The sequence below is a fragment of the Neophocaena asiaeorientalis genome, unplaced genomic scaffold (assembly GCF_003031525.2).
Source record: "Neophocaena asiaeorientalis asiaeorientalis breed wild unplaced genomic scaffold, Neophocaena_asiaeorientalis_V1.1 scaffold212, whole genome shotgun sequence".
In the NCBI taxonomy this organism is placed as follows: Eukaryota; Metazoa; Chordata; class Mammalia; order Artiodactyla; family Phocoenidae; genus Neophocaena; species Neophocaena asiaeorientalis.
The window spans coordinates 5,912,441-5,932,743 of record NW_020174046.1 but is presented as its reverse complement, the minus strand read 5'-3'; the positions used below and the strand labels follow the sequence as shown (position 1 = coordinate 5,932,743).

The following is a 20,303-nucleotide window of genomic DNA, read 5'->3' as shown; positions in this document are numbered from 1 at the left end:
CCTCGGGAGCGCGGGGCGGGGCGCGGCGCGGCGCGGCGGCCGGACAGCGGATCCTGCCCCGGGGCATTTCCCCGCAGAGCCTGCTTCAAAACAAGTCAACAAGGCGTGGTGCGTGCGCGGCGGCGGCCTGCAGCAGTCTCCCCGCGACACCTCCGAGCCTGTCGCCCGGCTTTGTTAACCCTCGGCGGGGGCTGGTGACCGACACCGTTGAGCTTGCGCTCTGTCCGGCTCTTCCCGGTGTCGGCTAAGGCCGTGCTTGTAGCTTGAGAAATGAGGGGCATTAAGATGTCAAAACAGACTGCCCGGGGTAGGGCGCAGCAGAAATGTCAGGGAAAGCCAATCCGTGGAGGTGGCGCGGGAGGAGGGGACGCCCGGGCCGCTCGTAGCCACGTGGAAAAGTTGGTCAACTTGTGATGAGCAGCTTCGCGCCTGCTTTGAGCAAGAGCACCCCTTTCAGATGGGGTTGCGTGCAGGGGTCGGGAACACAGCCTGTTAAATGATTGGCCTGTATCTCCAGGCTAAGAGATGAGCTATTTTGTTGCTGATCATGTCCAATGGAACGGCCCAGATCTTTTAATTAGAGTCGTCTTCCTTCTACTCCTGAAATCTTTATAAGCACGCCATCAACTTCTAGTATCTACAAATGATCGCACCACCACACTCTCTGATACCATCTAGTCCTGAGTTAAGCTCTTTGCGCTGTTTTAGTCTTGTGTTCCAGCCAAAGAATGCATATTAATTGTGATATTAGTCAAAGAAGAACATAAATGGAAAGGAAATGTGTTGCCCAAAACAGGCTTTTTAGAGCTAACTACAACTGGGCTTTTAAAATTACTACCAATGCAATGTACTAAAAATACAACGAGGGGCACGCGGCTAAGTATTTTCTTCTGCTGCTCTTCAACTGATGTTCAAGTGGACTGCTGCTTTCAGAGTGTATGGAAATGTGAAGAGTAAATTGCATAATTCCCTGTGCTGCTCAACGAGGCTGGAGTCTTTCCTCATTAGTTTGCTTTTTGATGCTCCATAGCAGTATAAGTCACTCACCAGATGCTTTTAGGGGCCTAAGTTGCATCGATTATTTGGGGCCTGGAAAAGTTACAGTTTGAACTGAACTGCCGGAGGCATGAAGAGGCCTAGTTCCGGTGCTCTACAAAATCTAAGAGATGTTGATCATCCAGCTTCTCCTCTGCACCCCTGTTCAAGTGTGAGAGGTATTTTCACTTTGACTAAAAGTAGGAGATAAGATAATCCATTGAAGTAAATTCTTTGCAGACTGGTGGATGCTCAGAATTGTTTAACTTTCTGTATAACAGAGCTTCATGTGTAAATAGATTTAATAAAATACTTTTGAAAGCAGTGTAAATTTTTGCATGAATAAATGAGATCATCGTGGAAAAAAATTAGACATTAAAATTTTTTCTTAGGTGCCCACTATGAGCTCACATTTTTATGCATACATGAGGATAATACAGAGACATTTATATTGGCATTTGGTCTTACTATTTTTCTGTTGCTTAATACTGTAATTCTGACATATTACAGTCATATATGACAATTTACAGACTAGTTCAGCTAGTCATAGACTAGTTAAGTGCTTAAAATATACTTTGGTGATCATATAGTGTTATATATCTAGACCAAGAGATACTTTTCCTCAATGTTGCATACTTCTTTTTAATATGTCAACTTTTTTCTCCCCTCAATTTGGAAAGGTATTGAAATATACTTTATTTAAAACAAGACTGCAACAGACAAAAGAAGGTATTTGTTAGGATCAGCAAAGATAATTGTGTAAAAAAGGCTGTCATTTTTGTTTATATGGCCATATACTTTAAAATAAAATGAATCATTCTGTCTTCTTTTTATTTTTGCGGTACACGGGCCTCTCACTGTTGTGGCCTCTCCCATTGCGGAGCACAGGCTCCGGATGCGCAGACTCAGCGGCCGTGGCTCAAGGGCCCAGCCGCTCTGCGGCATGTGGGATCCTCCCGGACCTGGGCACAAACCCGTGTCCATGCATCGGCAGGTGGACTCTCAACCACTGCGCCACCAGGGAAGCCCGAATCATTCTGTCTTTAAGTTGAATAGTTCTGGTTTTAGAAGACTTTTCTCCAGAAATAGATCAGCATTCTTTAATAAGGAGTAGAAATTATAAAGATAACTTCATTATGTTTTTAATCTGTTTCTCAAAATTCTGAGTAGTTTTAGGTAGTCAGAAGAGAAATTGTAAGCCCTGAGTAGCAAACTCTTTGTTCTTTGACCCAGATTTTATATGCTAAAACTAAAGTAAGCCTTCAGGATAAGTTAAAGCAGCAAAATGGGTCATAATGACACTGTTATCTCAACCTCTAGTGAGAATTATTCCTAGGAGAGACTTTTTTTTAATATTAAATATGACATTGTAGATTATACTGCCTTGTCTCTAAACACATTTTAAAAATGTATTCTTAGATTCAGATGTAAGTTTTAGTCTTCTATAAAACTACCCTCTTGCTATCACCTCTGTCATTCTGTTTTCTCCCTTCCTCTCCCCCTGCACAATATTATATACATAATTTAATTTACTTAGAGTTGGAAGTAGGAGTAATGAGGAATAGGTGGTTTACTGCACATGTACTAAGACCTCCTGGGCTGATTTTAATGGCATGAAAGCCAGGGTCCTCTGCCATTTTCCTCCAGCCCCTAATCCTCCTTCACAATTTTAGCTAGCTACTAGAGAGAGAGTCTGCAGAGACATATTTGGTTAAGAGCCACGCTTGTGTACATTTGTCCCACACAGGAGTCAGAATTCTTACATACTGATGCGCCAGAAGAAGGGAGCTAGAGCTACAAGCCATCCTTTGTGAAAAAGTTGTGACTCTAAATCCAAACCATACCCTGCCAGAACTGCTCTCTAGAGACAAAAGTATTGCAGGCTCTAAACTAAATAGGGATACCAGTGAGTGGTCTGCAGTTACCCCCATTTAGTTAGAGCCTGCAATATTTATTTTTCCAAATAAAACGAGACCTTTTATCTGGTTACAGTTTAATTCACTGACATTAAAAGAAACGTGTAAAATACAGGGAAGCATACTGGCAAAAAAAAAAAATCACCTGTAATCCCACCACTATTATTGTCCCACTATTATTATATAATCTCACTATTATAGTTACTATATTAATGTGGTAATCTACTTCCAGTGTATGTTTCTCATACATAAGCTTGCGTTCTCATTCTCTCTCATACACACTTCATTTTAAAACAAATCTAGGATCATTCTTTGCCCTCTGGTTGGTAACCTCCGTTTCTTCTTGTGTTGCACTTTAATGTCTTTAATAACTAGACTGCTTTCCTATACCTGAGTTCAGCAATCATCGATATCTCCTTTCAAAAGCCCTAATAACTGTTTAATTCCTAACAAGAACCCTGTGTATTTCTGTTATTCCCATTTCACAAACTGAAGCACAGGCAAGTCAAGTAATTTGTTCAAGGCCACATAACCAGTGAGAGGCAGAGCCAGGAATTAAACCAGGGAGCTTGATTCCAGAACCCATTCTCTTTAACCGTACTATTTTACACAACAACAACAAAACTACTTTCAAAAAATCAAATGGAATGAAGGTCGTACAAACAGGTAGAATAAACACTTAACTCTCATTCGAAAATACAACTTGGATAAAACATTGCAACAGCAAGTGATGTTTTGGAAGAAGCAGCCACATTCCAGACCAAATACGCACAGTGGGGATGAGTTTGCTCATTTTAAGCAGAGATTGGGTCTGGCAGTAACACATATCACGGGCTACCCAGTGTGGAGAGATCTGTTGATTACTTAATTCAGGTCTTCTCTGGAGGTTCCTGGGACTCAGGAATTCAAATATAGTAGGTACCCTTAGATGACTTTTAAGAAATCTTGAGAAAGTGTCACTGTAGGTTCTCTTTATATTCCTTCTAGTTGACTGCAACTTTTGAAATATAAATTCTTGGTTTAGCTTCAAAATTATGATCAACTTCTCCCCCCAGGTAGTACAGTACAAATGTTTAAAAGCACCTACCAAAGACATAAGTTTGTAAAACGACAGTTGGTCTCTGCTGGCGTTTTTCATTATATTTTGTTTTGACATTCTTCTCCTTGAATTCCTGATCCAGTTCTTCCTGCATGTTTCTGTTGGTATTTTGTAAGCACATGTGTACACATCTCAGTGACGGAAGAATGAATTTTGGATTTATTTCTATTGAAAAGTATAAAAAAAAGATGCATTTTTTCTGAATAGGATGAAACGAGGAGGAGGAAGAGATAGTGACCATAATTCATCAGAAGAAGGTACTGCAGAGAAATCCAAGAAACTGAGGACTACAAATGAGCGTTCTCAGACTTGCGATTGGGGTAATCTCCTTCAGGACATTATTCTCCAAGTGTTTAAGTATCTGCCTCTTCTTGACCGGGCTCATGCTTCACAAGTTTGCCGCAACTGGAACCAGGTATTTCACCTGCCTGACTTGTGGAGATGTTTTGAATTTGAACTGAATCAGCCAGCTACATCTTATTTGAAAGCAACACACCCAGAGCTGATCAAACAGATTATTAAAAGACATTCAAACCATCTACAATATGTCAGCTTCAAGGTAATATTTTAAATCCTTTTAAAAATAAAGCATATTTAGTGGCTTTTGTGTCCTAAACCAATACATCTTTTCATGTCTTTAAACTATTGCCTTTTTAGGGAAAGTGCTGAAAGATTTAGAGTAATCGTGTACCTTAGAGGCTATCATAAATAACTATATTGAGCTAAATTATTCCATTTTATTATAAATGTTACTAATTTCTTAAAAGAGTGGGAGCAACCATTAAATAAACATAATCATATACCAAAGCTGTCACATTGAATTATTGTGAACAGATTTGAACCAAAGAAATAATACAGTAAAATAAATAAAAGATGTGGAAATTTTCACTAAAACTTAATTGTTATTTTTATTTAATAGGACTGAGTTTTGCTTATTGATGGCTTTGTGATATGGAGTTTTTAAAGAAAAAAGAGATACAGAAACTCTGTGTAAAAGGTTTGGATGAGTATATTTTAGAGAGAAATAGAAAAAGGTACATGGAAGAATGCCAGAGAGAACTGTTTGTTTCTTTTCATTGCCAGCAGGGACATACTGGAAATTAGGTAGTGATGAGATAAATGAAGAGGGGTGGCTTTTTGAGATGTCCAGAGTAGTTTAAGGAATCACAGTGGTTTGTATGAATACAGAGGCTTGTAGTGTTTTGTTTTGGGGTTGAATAATGAAATGTGGGTATGTTCACTAAATCCTTAATACACCTGATAATTATTGTTGAAAAGTAACACATGAATACCTGATTTGCCATATGCAGCTGTTGTTAAACAGGTCACTTTAGCCCATATATAGCAATGGTTCTTAACCCAGAGATCCCTTGCCAAAACTAAAGTCTTGTCTGCTTCCAAGACTGTCGTTCCTTTTTTTTTTCTGCGGTACGCGGGCCTCTCACTGCTGTGGCCTCTCCCGTTGCGGAGCACAGGCTCCGGATGCGCAGGCTCAGCAGCCATGGCTCACGGACCCAGCCGCTCTGTAGCATGTGCGATCTTCCCGGACCGGGGCACGAACCCATGTCCCCTGCAATGGCAGGCGGACTCTCAACCACTGCGCCACCAGTGAAGCCCTGTCATTCCTTTTAAAATGGGGATTACCTGTTTATTCTCCCATATGTGTCACAAGAGGAGAGAGACCTGGTGTTGGGAATGGTTGGGTGTATTACGGCTGTCTTTCCAGAAAAATGCACAAAGGCACTTAGGCCACCAAGTGTAGGATTGCTAGATTTAGCAAATAAAAATAGGGGATGCCTAGTTAAATTTGAATTTCAGAAAATCAGTGGATAATTTTTAGTGTAAGTATCCCTGGCATTATTTGGGACATACTTAATATTTATTTAATTGGATGTCCTGGATGTTATGTTGCAACCTAACTGAGGACAAGGGTCGGGGAATAGTGGGAGGATAGAACAAACAAAAATCCAGGAACTCCTTATGTGTTGTCCCTCTCCGCCTGCCCATGAGGAAACCTGAAGAGCCTTCCCCTCGGTTTCAGTCATCTTTGAGTTGTCTAAAAGTGTTATAATGGTAAATCCTATAAAAAGATGAGTATAATACATTAATCTCCTAGGTCTAAAGACCAGTTCCATCCAGTGGATTGGCTGGGTCAGTGTTAACCTGTGACACAATTCAGCTGTATCCAACATGTGTAACCTTCACAAAACCATTTGTCCTATAAGCTTAAACATTTTTATTAGGGATTGTTTATTTTTCTGAGGAAATTTCTGATTTGTAGAAAGAGCCACATCCCAGGATTCTTCTGAGCTCTCCTGATACTATTTGTGTTTTAATTCTTCACTGACCATAGGCCAGAGTCTTATAGTCAGAGTTATTAATGTAGAACAATGGTTGTCAGATTCTATGTGCATCAGAAATGCCTGGAGTGCTCACTAAGACAAAGATTGCTGGGTTCCAGCGCTCCGTTACTGATTCGGATAGTCTGGATTGGGCGTGAGAATGTGCATTTCTAGCAAGTCCCCAGCTGATGCTGCTGGTCCAGAACCAGAGCAGTTCTCAAAAGAACTGCTGGTGTACAGAAACGTAGCCAAAGGGTGGGATTGAAAATAGTTCTGAAACTGTGTAATGTAAACTGGTATATCAGTTTTACAATGAGCTCTTCAGGACATTTTTGGGTTACGGTAATTTACGTCAATCTGGAAATTAAAGGAATATTACTTTTAAAGGAATATTACTTTTAACTACTCTAAGATGCTTTTTAGCCCAGGGAACAGCTTCCTTTTTGATAGAAGAGCTCCTTCTTATATCCTTAAGGAGTTTTTGGGCCATATTTCCCTTCCCCCAGGAAATGTCTATGCAAAAGAGTGCATGGGAGCAGCCACTTCTCGTTTGGTTCAGATTTTCATGCTTGACTAGTTGGACACCCTCATTGCACTTCACATTCATCTTTCAATTAATAACATTAATGGTAAATCCCAGGTTGTGATTCACTGGAACCTTCTGAGTAAATACTCATTCAGTTGGTTTTGAAGCATTTGTATCATAGCCACTGTATTTACATGTATGATCTGATCCACTGCCAAATATATAATTATTTTTCAAAGATTGTAAGTTCATATTTCCATTAGGTTATATAGTCTGTTTGCAGTAAGTCAACTTAAAAGCCATGTCTTTTTAACATTTAATAGATATTTTATCATAGTGAAAGTTAAGTCTTGACAGTTGCCCTTACAATTTTTCAGGGAGATTCAGAGAAGCTTGACATTGTATGTGAGGGTAGATGATTGAAAGGATAAATATTAATTCTTTAAATTATAGTGCAGTAAACTAATAACTATTTCTTGCTTTTGTAAAGTTAAAATATGCACGGAGAAATGCGACCATATTCATGTGTAAAGGATGTTTTCTTTTCCCAGGTGGACAGCAGCAAAGAATCAGCTGAAGCAGCTTGTGATATATTATCACAACTTGTGAATTGCTCTTTAAAAACACTTGGACTTATTTCAACTGCTCGGCCAAGCTTTATGGATTTACCAAAGGTATCTGCTGGTTTTGTTTTATTAGCTTTTACTGAGAAATCCTACCCATTTCTTGTACTGATAATGAGAATGTAAGAAAAGTGGTATGTAAAGTGGAAAACCAGTTACTATTTAGAATGTTAAGTATTAAGATTTTTTTTTAGAGCACTTTTCCTTTTTTAAAAACTTTGTGTTTCTTTATGGGTAATGTTAAAGAGTGAGTGAATTTGCAGAGTATTCTATAGGAAGCACTGAAAGAGACTAAGTAAAACTGAGAAATAAGCGTATTAGAAAAAAAGGGACATACAGATGCTCCATTTTGGACTTTCAGAGCAGATTGGTGAGATTATAATCAAAGAAAAGTAGACAGTGCCAGTATTAAGAGCAGGTAGAGCTCGCTTAGAAAGTCTTCTGGTGGGCTTCCCTGGTGGCGCAGTGGTTGAGAGTCCGCCTGCCAATGCAGGGGACGCGGGTTCGTGCCCCGGTCTGGGAGGATCCCACATGCCGCGAAGCGGCTGGGCCCGTGAGCCATGGCCGCTGAGCCTGCGCGTCCGGAGCCTGTGCTCCGCAACGGGAGAGGCCACAGCAGTGAGAGGCCCGCGTACCGCAAAAAAAAAAAAAAAAAAAAAAAAAAAGAAAGTCTTCTGGTAAGTGTGTAAAGATTTGTTCTTGAGCAGAGTTAGTATAAGTACAGCTTAGATTAATTTACAGACTTTACTTAAAGAAAACTTTTTTTTTGGTGAAATTTATATTTATATAAATTTTATATTCATATATATGTTCTGACATGATCCTGCATGTAATTCAAGATAGTCTCTTTCTCTAATAACTATTCTCTTAAAATAGAAAAATAAGAAGTGTGCATTTTTAGAAAGGCAGCTGATAAAATCCCTGTGTATGTTAGCTCATGTTCAGTTAGGTTAGTATCCAGCAGTAATCTGTAAGATTTTATCAGAATACGCCACAAACTAAAATATAGACACCCCTTTAAACACCTAATCGTTTAATTTACTAGGATGATTCAGAAAGAAATATACCTCCTTTTATTGCACTTCACTTTATTGCAGCACTTCACAAATAATGCATTTTTTACAAATTGAAGGTTTGTGGGGTGTCAGGCAAGTCACTTGGCACCATTTTTCCAACAGCATTTGCTCACTTCATGTCTCTATGTCACATTTTGGTAATTCTTGCAGTATTTCAGACTTTTTCATTATTGTTTTACTTGTTATGGTGATCTGTGATCAGTGATCTTTGACGTTACTATTGCAAAAAGACGACAGCTTGCTGAAGCCTCAGGTGATGATTAGCATATTTTAGCAATAAAGTATTTTTTAATGTATATACATTGTGTTTTTAAATATAATGCTATTGCATACTTAATAGACTACAGTGTAGTGTAAACATTACTTTTATATGAACTGGGAAACTAGAAAACTTGTGTGACTAGCTTTATTGTAAAAGTTGCTTTATTGTGGTAGTCTGGAACCAATTCCTGCACTATCTCCGAGGTACGTCTGTATTAATAAATTGAATTTATATTATAACCCAGGCTGTTCAATGGAATACCGGTAAAAAATGTATCACCAGTTGATTCCAAAGTCTTAATTTTTTAAAAGGTTCATTAAATATGTACATTTGAGATAAATTGTTCTCCTCATGTGTAACATGAGGGAAGTCAGCAAGAGTCTGTTCATGTCAACATTTTAAGGTTCTAAGTATAGGAGTTCAGTCACTGTGGTTCTCAAACTTAATATGCATGAGACTCATCTGAGGAACTTCTAAGTTTTGGGTATCCTTCCAAATTTCCTTTTCCTAAGAGCAGTCCAGGTGGTTCTGATTAAGATGGTTCATGGCCCTCTAAGAAGCACTGAGTTATGTGCTATAGTAGTGCCTTGTTCCAGCTTCATATGGGAAATGAATTATTTTGAATTGATTTTTCTGTGTACATATTGTAGTTAAAATACAAGTACACATACAGTATGTAAAAGATACCATAGTAAAAGGTATGTTGAACATAACTTCCTTCTTTTTTTATTACTCAGGATGATCACTATGCATATCTAGTACTAGTATTATACTTACATGCAGTCATTTTGGTTTTGGGAACTATGGGTGCATCTGGGACTCTTCCTTCCTTATTAAATGGGCCTAGGATGTTTATGCTGTTTTTCTTTCTTTTCTTATTATGGCTTTCGTAGAATATTGAAAGCCTATATTGCTATATCTTGGAAATCCTGGGAGAACTGAAGAGAACGTGAAACAACTGTATTTGACCAGAGCTAACTCTGAGGGAAATGGGAAAAAGAAGTCAGTGATAGAGTCATGCATATACTAATACAGATATAGTTGAATTTAATATGGAAATATTAGGAGAAAGATGTTAACATTTAAGTTGTTAAACAGATACTTAATCAAAATTTAAGTATTTAATCACAGTAGGAAAAAAGTAATTTAGGGAATGTGACCAAGAAGATAATGTTTCGTTGTACTTTCTTGGCTACTAGCCTGCCCTCATCCCTCCCTTTCACTGCTGTAGTGAGTCCATTGGTTATGGCTTATTAGCTCTGATCCAGAGACCCATACTTTGTGCTTTAATTCCTGTTTCCTACAATGGTTAGGAAATGGTTTCCTACAGTGGTCTTTAGGTCAGATTCTGTGTCCAACAGAATATTATATATGTAGATAATTGTAGATAATTTAGCAAATTTAAAGGAGTTTTTTTTTTTAATATTTATTTATTTGGCTGCTCCAGCCCTTAGCTGCGGCACACAGGATCTTTAGTTGCAACATGCAAACTCTTAGTTGTGGCATGTGGGATCTAGTTCCCTGACCCGGGATCAAACCTGGGCCCCCTGCATTGGGAGCACATAGTCTTAGCCACTGGAGCACCAGGGAAGTCCCTAAAGGAGTTTTAAGTTTGGAATTTTTTTTAGTTATGATTTTTATTATTTTAGAATCAAATTTTGTATGAGCTTCCATATTCCAAATAAGTCTTTCATAGCTTCTAAGTTGATTGACTGTTGTTTTAATTTTTGATGATTTTGCTAATAGTTGTTAACTATTTTAGTGGTCATTACTATCACCAAAAAAGAATGCAGTTCAGTGTTATAATACACTGGAGTAGGATTTCCAGATAAGGTGAAGTGTCTGAGAGGTATTCTCATTCTGGGTTCCAGAGTTCCTCTTTTTACTTACCAGTGACTGTTATGATTCAGAGACACCCATCCTGAGGTTTGAAATCTTTTTTCCCCCACGTAAAAAGGTCGTTCTCAAAGATGGTGGGAAGTCACCTCTCTTTTTTACCATATTCCCACAACAGAGTGAGGGGCTGCTACCCCAAAACAGTTGTGAAATATATTAGGGTTCAGATGAACTATGTGTGTATTATATGAAAACCCCTCAGTTCTCATTTGTAAAAATTGAAACAGTGTTTTAATTTTTTTGTTTTTCAGTCTCACTTTATCTCTGCACTGACGGTTGTGTTTGTAAACTCCAAGTCCTTGTCCTCCCTTAAGATAGATGACACCCCAGTAGATGATCCATCCCTCAAAGTACTAGTGGCCAACAACAGTGATACGCTCAAGTTGCTAAAAATGAGCAGCTGTCCTCACGTCTCTCCAGCAGGTATGTGTGGCTTTTGCCAGATAATATTTTAGTAAAATGTATTGATGTGTTTATCAGATTAAGGAGAATTATGATCATTAACCTTGAAGGTGAGTTCATATGATTATTTCCTCTCTATTGAATAAAAATATTTTTATTGTTATAATACAGTAGCATAAATTCTGTAGCATTCCTAGTGTAGACACTTACTTTCAACTTATTTTCTAATCTTTATATTTGGCAATTTGTGTCCAACCTGTGCTAGAAAATGGATAAATTAAAAAAATAAAAGGAAAGGACACTGCGAGGTCAGCCTGAGATGGCCCTTTAGGTAAAGTAGAATTTTCTCTAATTGTGGTTGAGCTAACAGGGTAGGTTTTGAATCATGGAAATCTCACAGTTGCTTTTTGTCTCGCTATGTGGAGGGAGAGGGGTTGTGCTGAAGTTATCGCCTTACATTTTGCAAAATAGTCCTTTTCCTAAGTTGAGTTTTAGAGCCGAGTGCATCAAATGGAGGAGCAGCATTATTAATGCTCTTCCCAGCTTTTCTTGTATAGACTAAGCATTACTAGATTATTCACTTTGAGAGCATTTAAATTCCAAATGGTTTGTATTATAAAGCAGTTACAAACCTACACTTTGTGTTAGTCTGATGCTTCATTCCTGACTTGCCCTCCAACTGTTGACATCTCTCCCAACCATTTTGCTGTGTTACTTTGGGAAACCTGTTTTGATCTCTTTACAGAACACCTCCCACCTTTTTGCCATAACTAAAGCCTGGCCTTCCTCCTAGAAAATGATTCCCTCTTGGATGGAGATTACTTTCTATCCTCCCATGTCTCCCACACGGAGGGTCTAGTGATGGGAATGGTGAGGTCTGTTGCAGTGTTTTCCTATCTTTTTCTGCCGCTTCTAGATTATCATTGAAGGTGATAATCTAAATAAAATAGAAGTTAAGACGATCGGGCATTGGCAGCTCCTTATGTGACCGTGGTCACATTTTACTGTCTACCGTATATAGGTTCCTGTGAGAGTACAGTCCATACTTCATAGTGTACAAAGATCTTTGTATCCTGACCCCCACCTCTCTCTTTAATCTTGTTTGCTTTTTACTCATGTGTAGCTTTTATTTGAGCCCTATGTAACAACAGTTCTTTGTATGTGTGTGTGGCCAGTACACTGTACCTTGGAGAATGCCTCTATAAAAAAATGTTTTTTTACTTCTTCACCTGGCTAACTCCAGTCCAGCCTTCAAAATTTAGTTCAGGGCTTCCCTGGTGGCGCAGTGGTTGAGAGTCCGCCTGCCATTGCAGGGGACACGGGTTCGTGCCCCGGTCCGGGAAGATCGCACATGCTGCAGAGCGGCTGGGTCCGTGAGCCATGGCCGCTGGCCCTGTGCATCCGGAGCCTGTGCTCCGCAACGGGAGAGGCCACAACAGTGAGAGGCCCGCGTACCGCAAAAAAAAAAAAAAAAAAAAAAAACTTAGTTCAGCTGTTCCAGTTTCTTCCTCCTCCCGTCTGGTTTAGAAGCCCCACTTGCTGTTTCCATAGCACTCTCAGCATAGCTTGTAGCACTTACCACACTGTACGAGAACCTTTGGGTCTCTGGTTTCTCTGTGAAACTGAGCTCATTATTCTCTTTATCCTGGTACATCTCATGCTCATTTATTTTTACTAAATATACAGATCAATGCTCATAATATAGTATAAGCTTGCTTGGTCTTACTGAGCTTTAATGGCATTTGGATTAGTTGTTGGGAAGGGGAGAGAAAGAGCACCTGTAATACTTTTTTTGTGTGTGTGTGTGTGTGTTTTTTTTGTGTGTGTGTGTTTTTTGTAATACTTTTTAATTTAAGAGTATAAACACAGGATTTAATTTAAAATTTAACACTTGTGTATTTTTTTCTATCCATATTTTGTATATTTAGATAGTTTCTTTCTCTAAGTTGTAATTAAGGGCAATTTTCTATGCCTTTTTCTTCACTGAACAGTTTTTCAGTTCAATTTTCATCAAAAAATGTTTCCCATTTCATATAGTCCTTATAATTGTCTATTACTGGACCTCTAAGCACCATTTGACACTAGTGACTTGATTTTCCTCCTTCCTCTCTGATAGTTCCTACTGTGTTTCCTTTGCTAGTTTCTCTTTTCATTCCTTAAATTTTGGTGTTTCACTGTGTTCCGTACTGGGCCCTTTATTTTATTCTGTAAACTCTGGGCTGTGTCAGCTTCATCAGTGGCTTCAGTTATGTTCTATATGTTAACACCTCCTACTTTTAGTGTTTCTGGAACTCCAGAGCTATGTGTTGAGCTGCTGATGGCCTAGCGCCTCTAGAATGTCTCACTGGTACGTCAGATTAATGAACTTCCTTTTCCCCCTATTGAAATCTCTTTGCTTCTCCCTTTTTACTGTCTCAGTGAATGGTACTGCTCGTTTGGTTGTCAGGGACCGAACAGATACCCTTGATTTCTTCTACCCTTACTTTCTACATCCCTTTAGTCACTGAGGTCTAGTGACTCCATCACTGATACATGCTTTGAATCTCTGTGCTATTTACTGAATGTTTGTGTTGTTCTCCTCCACCCCTCACCCACTGCCCCAGTTCACATGTTGAAGCCCTACTCCCCAGTGTTTGAAAGAGGGTTGGGAGGTATTTAGGTCATAAGGAAGAAATCCTCATAAATGGGATTAGTGCCCTTCTAAGAAGGGATAGGAAAGATGATCTGATCTCTCTTTCTGCCATGTGAAGACACAGCAAGAAGCCAGAAAGAGTTCTGGGCCTCACCAGAACCCAACCTTGCTGGCACCCGATCTTGGACTTCCAGCCTCCAGAACTGTGAGAAATAAATGTTTATTGTTTAAGCCACCCAGTCTGTGGTATTCTGTTAAGCAGCTGGAACTAATACACTCTACCTTTCTTCATGTCTACTCTAATCTAGCCCTGTAGGCTTTGTGAGTACCCTCTTAACTGATTTCCTAACTTGCAGCCTTGCTCTTTGTAAATTTGATTTCCATGGTATAGCCAGAGTAATCTTTCTAACATATACATCTGATTTTTTTCCCTCCAGTTTCCTTCAAAACTTCTCACTATACTTTAGGTAAGATCCAAACTCCTTACTGAGGCTAACAAGGTCCCATATGATCTGGTCCTTGCCTGTCTATTGGATTTCGGCCTTTAAGATATTCTCTTACTTACATACTGTATGTTGAGCTCCCTTCATTTCTTACAGTGCTTGTGTTTTCGTCCGTGTCTGAGTATTCGCACAGAAATGCTATTCTCTTTCCTTCTTTACTCGCCTTTTGCCCTAGCTTGATCCTTCTAAATTCTGTAGGTCTGTGTTAGTTCTGGAAATTCTTCCCTGATTTCCTTGCTGTGACTCCCAGATCATTCTTGTTTAATTATCTGCTGGCTTCTGTTAGGATAAGGATGTCTTGTTTCTGTTGACTCTTTACCATCCTAGCACCAGTTGTTAACATATAAGACACTCGTTAATTATCAGCTGAACTAATGAACATTTAGCTACTTAGTTTTCTGTCTTGTTGATAGGCCAACATTTGCCTCATAGTTCTTTTACAGTTGATCACTTAACTTGTTTCTACTATTTGCTGTGATTTAAAAAATGAACTATTTTAGCATATAGTTTGCTTCTGTTAATTTCTTCTTTTGGACAAATTATTTAGAAGTGGAAGAGCTAGGTCAAAGGGTTTAGATTTTTTTAATGCTTCTTGCTGTGTTTTTTTCCAACATGAGTTGTATAAGTATACACCACCACCAATGGATTTCTGTACCAGTTTTATAACAGCTTTATTGAGATGTAATTCATATATCATACAGTTTACAATGTATTGACTTTTAGTGTATTGACAGAGTAGTGCATCCATCACTACAGTGAATTTTAAAAAACTTCTACTATCCCCAAAAGTATCTCTTAGCTGTCACTCCCCAAAACCCTCATTCCAACCAGCCCTACGCAATCACTAATCTACTTTCTGTCTCTATAGATGTACCTATTTTGGACATTTCATGTAAATGGAACCATATGTGGTCCTTTGTGACTGGCTTCTTTCACTTAGTATGATGTTTTCAAGGTTCATCCATGTTGTAGCATGTATCAGTATTTCTTTTCTTCTTATTGCCAAATAATATTGCATTTATGGATAATACCACATTTTTCTGTTGATCAGTTGATGGATATTTGGGTGGTTTCTACCTTTTGACTATTATGAATAATGCTATGAAAATGTATATGCAAGTTTTTGTGTGGACACTTTAATTTCTCTTGGGTGTATAACAAGAATTAGAATTGCTGAATCATATAGTAACTCTGTTTAACCATTTGAGGAACTGCTAGACTGTTTTCCAAAGCAGCTGCATCATTTTACATTTCCACTAGCAGTGTACGAGGGCTCCCGACTTTTTCACATCCTCATCAACACTTATTTCTCTTTTTGATTGTAGCCATCCTAGTGAATGTAAACTGGTATCTTGTGGTTTTGATTTGTATTTTCTTGATGACTCAGATGTCTTTTCATGTGCTTATTGATCACGTGTATATCTTCCTTGGAGAGATGTCTATTCAGATCCTTTGCCTATGTTTCAATTAGGTTACTTGTCTTTGTATTATTGAGTTGTACTAGTTTACCAGTTTTATTTTTGTCACTATTTCGTGTTAAGTATTTAAGCACTTGTAACTGTGTGTTTTCTATTGCTGCATAACCAACAGCTACAAATTGAGCAGCTTTAACCATCACCCATTTATTAGCATCCCAGTTCTGTAGGTCAGAGCTAGAGGCATGGCTCAGCAGGCTTCTCTGTTTAGCTAGAGAAGCTCTGAATCTGACTTCCTCTTCTGCAACCAGCCAGAGAAAACTGTGTTTATAGGGCTCATGTGATTAGATTAGGATCGCCTGGCTAATCTTACTTTAAAGCTAACTGTGCTGTCCTATAGCATAACAAAAATCACGGGAGTGATCATCTTATCACATTCACAGGTTCTGGAGGTTAGGGCATGGAATCTTGAGGACAGCTGTTAGAATTATGCCTGCCACAACTGTTTTAGTAGTCATTAAATGATACCTCAAAGTTTCTTTTATTTGCGTCTTTGGTTACCATTTCCCATGTGTTTATTTTCTTTTTATATCAGGCTTTATGAGATTGCGAAGAACAGAGATGTGTCCAGGTTACCTTGGATGATCAGGGTTTATTTCAAAGTATATCCATACCTTGTGGAGAACAGAAGTTTTGCAGTGGCTGAATAGTGAAGCACAGATGTCTTTTACTCCCTCTTCTGGTGACTCTCTTATACTGGTGATTCAGTTTATCACGTCGTTGACTCTGTTGCCTGTATTCTCCTCCCACAGCTGTATAAAGCTTTGGCTTATTGGTGACCTCCGTCTTGTTACTTCTTAGGCAGGAGGTGAACACATGCACTTAAGAGTCGCTCAGTCTGTGTTTGAATTCCAGCTTTGCTATCTTTAGATAGCTGACTCAACTTCAAACTAAAAAAGACACTTATTTTTCTAGATTTTTTTTGAGTATTTGTGGGATAACATATCTAGAACCTAACATATCATACTTGTACAATAAATAGTAGATAATATGTTGTCTGTTTTGTTGTTCCTATCCTTGTTTCTAAACACAGGAAAGAAATGGTTTGAGTGGGTCATTTATCAAGTAGTATCAGGGTGTGTCTCTTTGCGGCAGAGTTCTTACACTAGACCACTTCAGAGATCAGATACTGACCTTTGGTAAAACCTGCTCCTGTGCTAGGGGTTTTGGGCAGTTTTTGAAGCATAGTGCCCGAAGTATAAGGAACCATATAAGGAATTGCTTTCTGAGAATGTTAGAGCTTTAAAAGTCATAATGTATATTTCCATTAATGTGAATTGAGCAGTTATCTTTTGATTCATCTATCTAGTTGATATCTCGGTATTTTCTTCTTAGAAATTTGACAGGCTTGTTACATTATTATTAGCAGTTAAGTTAAACTTTTTGTTCATTTGATGGAAGTCTTTTTAAAAAATTTTTCAAATGTCTAATTTAGTTTCATAAATCTCATTTTATCTGGTTTTACCTTATTTTTTTCATTAAGATTTTGAATTTCAAAAAAATGTCTTTTAGCCTGTCACAATGATCATGTGATTTTTCTTGCTTAACCTATAAACTTAGTGTTAGTCATCAGTTTTTTAAAAAAATATGACACTGTGCATTACTGGGATAAGTCTTATTTAGTCATGGTATATTTTTAAATGATAGTGAATAATTTAAGATTTTTCTGAGTTGGTAAGTGAGCTTCATTTCTTTTAAGGTATCAGATTTAGAATTGGTCTCATTTTCTTACGGACAGAATTGGTAATAGATTTTTAAATGTGTGTGACTTCCTGCTGGTTCAGTCAGTACAACTAGATTTTAAATTGTATAGCTCTGTGGTAATGAAACGTGGTAAAACTTTATTGTAGGCCATGTACTTGATCAAATTCTTGGAGATGGTGGACTCGTAGAAAACTTTATAAGTAATTGGGTCTTCTTTCTTCCAAGGTGTCCTTTGTGTGGCAGATCGGTGTCATGGCTTACGTGAACTGGCCCTGAATTACCACTTGCTAAGCGATGAGTTGCTGCTTGCTCTATCTTCTGAAAAACACGTTCGATTAGAACATTTGCGCATTGACGTGGTCAGTGAGAATCCTGGACAGACACACTTCCATGCTATTCAGAAGAGCAGCTGGGATGCTTTCATCAGACATTCACCCAAAGTGAACTTAGTAATGTATTTTTTTTTATATGAAGAGGAATTTGATCCGTTCTTTCGGTATGAAATACCTGCCACCCATCTTTACTTTGGGAGATCAGTAAGCAAAGATGTGCTTGGCCGTGTGGGAATGACATGTCCTAGACTAGTTGAGCTAGTAGTGTGTGCTAATGGATTACGGCCACTTGATGAAGAGTTAATTCGCATTGCAGAACGTTGCAAAAATCTGTCGGCTATTGGACTAGGGGAATGCGAAGTCTCATGCAGTGCCTTTGTTGAGTTTGTGAAGATGTGTGGTGGCCGCCTGTCTCAGTTATCCATTATGGAAGAAGTATTAATTCCTGACCAAAAGTATAGTTTGGAGCAGATTCACTGGGAAGTGTCTAAGCATCTTGGTAGAGTGTGGTTTCCAGACATGATGCCCACTTGGTAAAGACCAGATGACATAGGGCATGATGAATAATAGCACCTTAATTTTAAGCATATTGTATTATAATAAAAGTTTATTTCCTGTAGGTCTGATATAATTCTACTATTTTGTGGCACAGAAATTTGATATCTTCATTGAGTATATTAGGATTGTTTTTTGGAAGACTCATGGACCAGTTTTGGTCAGAAAACTTCATCTATTTCTTTAGCCTAATAGCAGTTAAATCTCAAAAAATTAGAAAAGTGATTCAGATCTGAAAGTAGTCAAGATTAAACATTTTACAGTCTGAAGGAAACAAAACATATATATTGTAATATCTAATAAGTGGGTACTAATAGGTTTTCCAAAATGTTATGTTCTCTATGCATTTTTTAAAAATGTAAACTTGACATTTTAGGGTCTTCAGTTATACATACACCTGTTATAAGGTGTTTAATATAGCTCAGGAAAGTGAGCATTTTGTGAGAAAAATGTAGGATATATTGTATCTAATGAAAAAGTTTGGTTGAATGTTCTAAATGTTACAAAGCTGTTGAAAGAAGTATATACAATTAATTGGAACACTTAGAAAAACTGATAAATGTCACACAGTGGTTATTGTAGAAAGATAATAATAAATAGAGCCAAGATCAAATTAAAAGAAAATGAGTGGAATAAAAGGGAGGCAGTGTTTAGCTTTGTATAAACTTTTAGGATTGCTCTGTAATCTACTAAACTATATAAATTCTTTTCTGTGATACATTACTATGTATGTGGCACTTGGGGCATCATATGTAAAGTAAGGAATGCTTTTACTAGTTCTTCTTGGGTTTATCTTTGTTTAAACTTAGTTTTGAAGTATTACACAATAATTGAAATGAGAAGTTTATCTATTTTAAAAAGCCAAATTGAAATAATTAAAGGTAGAACTTTAAAATGTTTATAAATTGTTTCCATGAAAGAATATTCATCTCCAGTGAATTTTAGTGATGGCTTATTTTTACATTTTGGAATTATATAGTTATGTAAGTAGAATTTTCAAAAATCATAAAAGCACCAATGTACAGTTCAGCATAAATAGTAAATTTAAAAGAGCATATATTTAAGTTCATAATCATATTTTTGAGTAAATATTGCTCAGTGGACTGGAAAATTTTAATAGAAAAATGTCTGCAGTTTTGTGATAGTTAATTTGGTTAAACTGATATTTTATATTATTTAAGTTAGGCAGCATTTTTATTACTTTCATATGAATAAAAGTAATCCATACATTGTAGAAACTGTAAAAATATTGTTTGGGGCTATATTTAGTTTTTTTTAGATATTATTATAAACTTGATTCTGAGCACTAGTGCTAGTAGATATTACCCTCCTAAGGGAAATTAGAAGTGATTTACCCCCAGTGGGATGTATTAGTGCTTGAAACTTAGAAAGCATCTTGGTAGATATGGAAGCTAAGTCTTACGGATCTATTTTTAAAATAGATTACCTTCCTAAGAATCAAGTAAAAAGGTGATTTTCTGCATAATTTATGCTTTCAAAAGTGATGGTATTCTGAGCGCATATAAATGAGAAGAAAAAAGGCTGGTCCAGACATGGAAATCAAAAGCAATTATTGTAATATTCCTCCCTCTTACTGAACAGTGAAAAACTTTGTACAAGAAATACCTGTGTTAGTGGATGAAGCTTTTTTCTTTGAGCAGCTTTGGAAAATGGATTTCACAGTATGTCATCAGTTCTACTAACCAAAGCTTTATTTGGAAATTTACTTTCTGTACAAATTGAATTATATAATGCTTGAAAAACTTTAAGTCACTTCTTAAGCAAAATGCATAGCACTTGTTTATACTTTAAAGTATATGTTAAATGCTTTTATCAATTTTAGAATAAAGATAGTTATTAATGCTGTTGTATTATTTTTTAAAACTACCCTAACAAATGTACTTATTTGATTTTAAAGCAAGTTA

General features: G+C 37.5%; 1 protein-coding gene across 1 annotated transcript; it reads left to right on the top strand.

Moving 5' to 3' along the window:
* Positions 1 to 6: 6 nt before the first annotated feature.
* FBXL3 (F-box and leucine rich repeat protein 3) lies at positions 7 to 20,240 on the top strand. The gene is made up of 5 exons (XM_024753926.1): positions 7 to 1,214; positions 4,258 to 4,609; positions 7,470 to 7,592; positions 11,027 to 11,198; positions 17,717 to 20,240. Exons 2-5 carry the CDS (start codon positions 4,259 to 4,261, stop codon positions 18,358 to 18,360), a joined length of 1,290 nt encoding a protein of 429 aa, XP_024609694.1. The 5' UTR covers positions 7 to 1,214; position 4,258; the 3' UTR covers positions 18,361 to 20,240.
* Positions 20,241 to 20,303: the final 63 nt, after the last annotated feature.

What these genes read in the sequence shown, in the direction of transcription:
- FBXL3 (XM_024753926.1), top strand. Translation starts at nt 4,259, where the DNA reads ATGAAACGAGGAGGAGGAAGAGATAGTGACCATAATTCATCAGAAGAA. An exon ending in TACAATATGTCAGCTTCAAG is followed by an intron (nt 4,610 to 7,469) that starts GTAATATTTTAA and finishes TTCTTTTCCCAG; the next exon opens with GTGGACAGCAGCAAAGAATC. An exon ending in TCCTCACGTCTCTCCAGCAG is followed by an intron (nt 11,199 to 17,716) that starts GTATGTGTGGCT and finishes CTTTCTTCCAAG; the next exon opens with GTGTCCTTTGTGTGGCAGAT.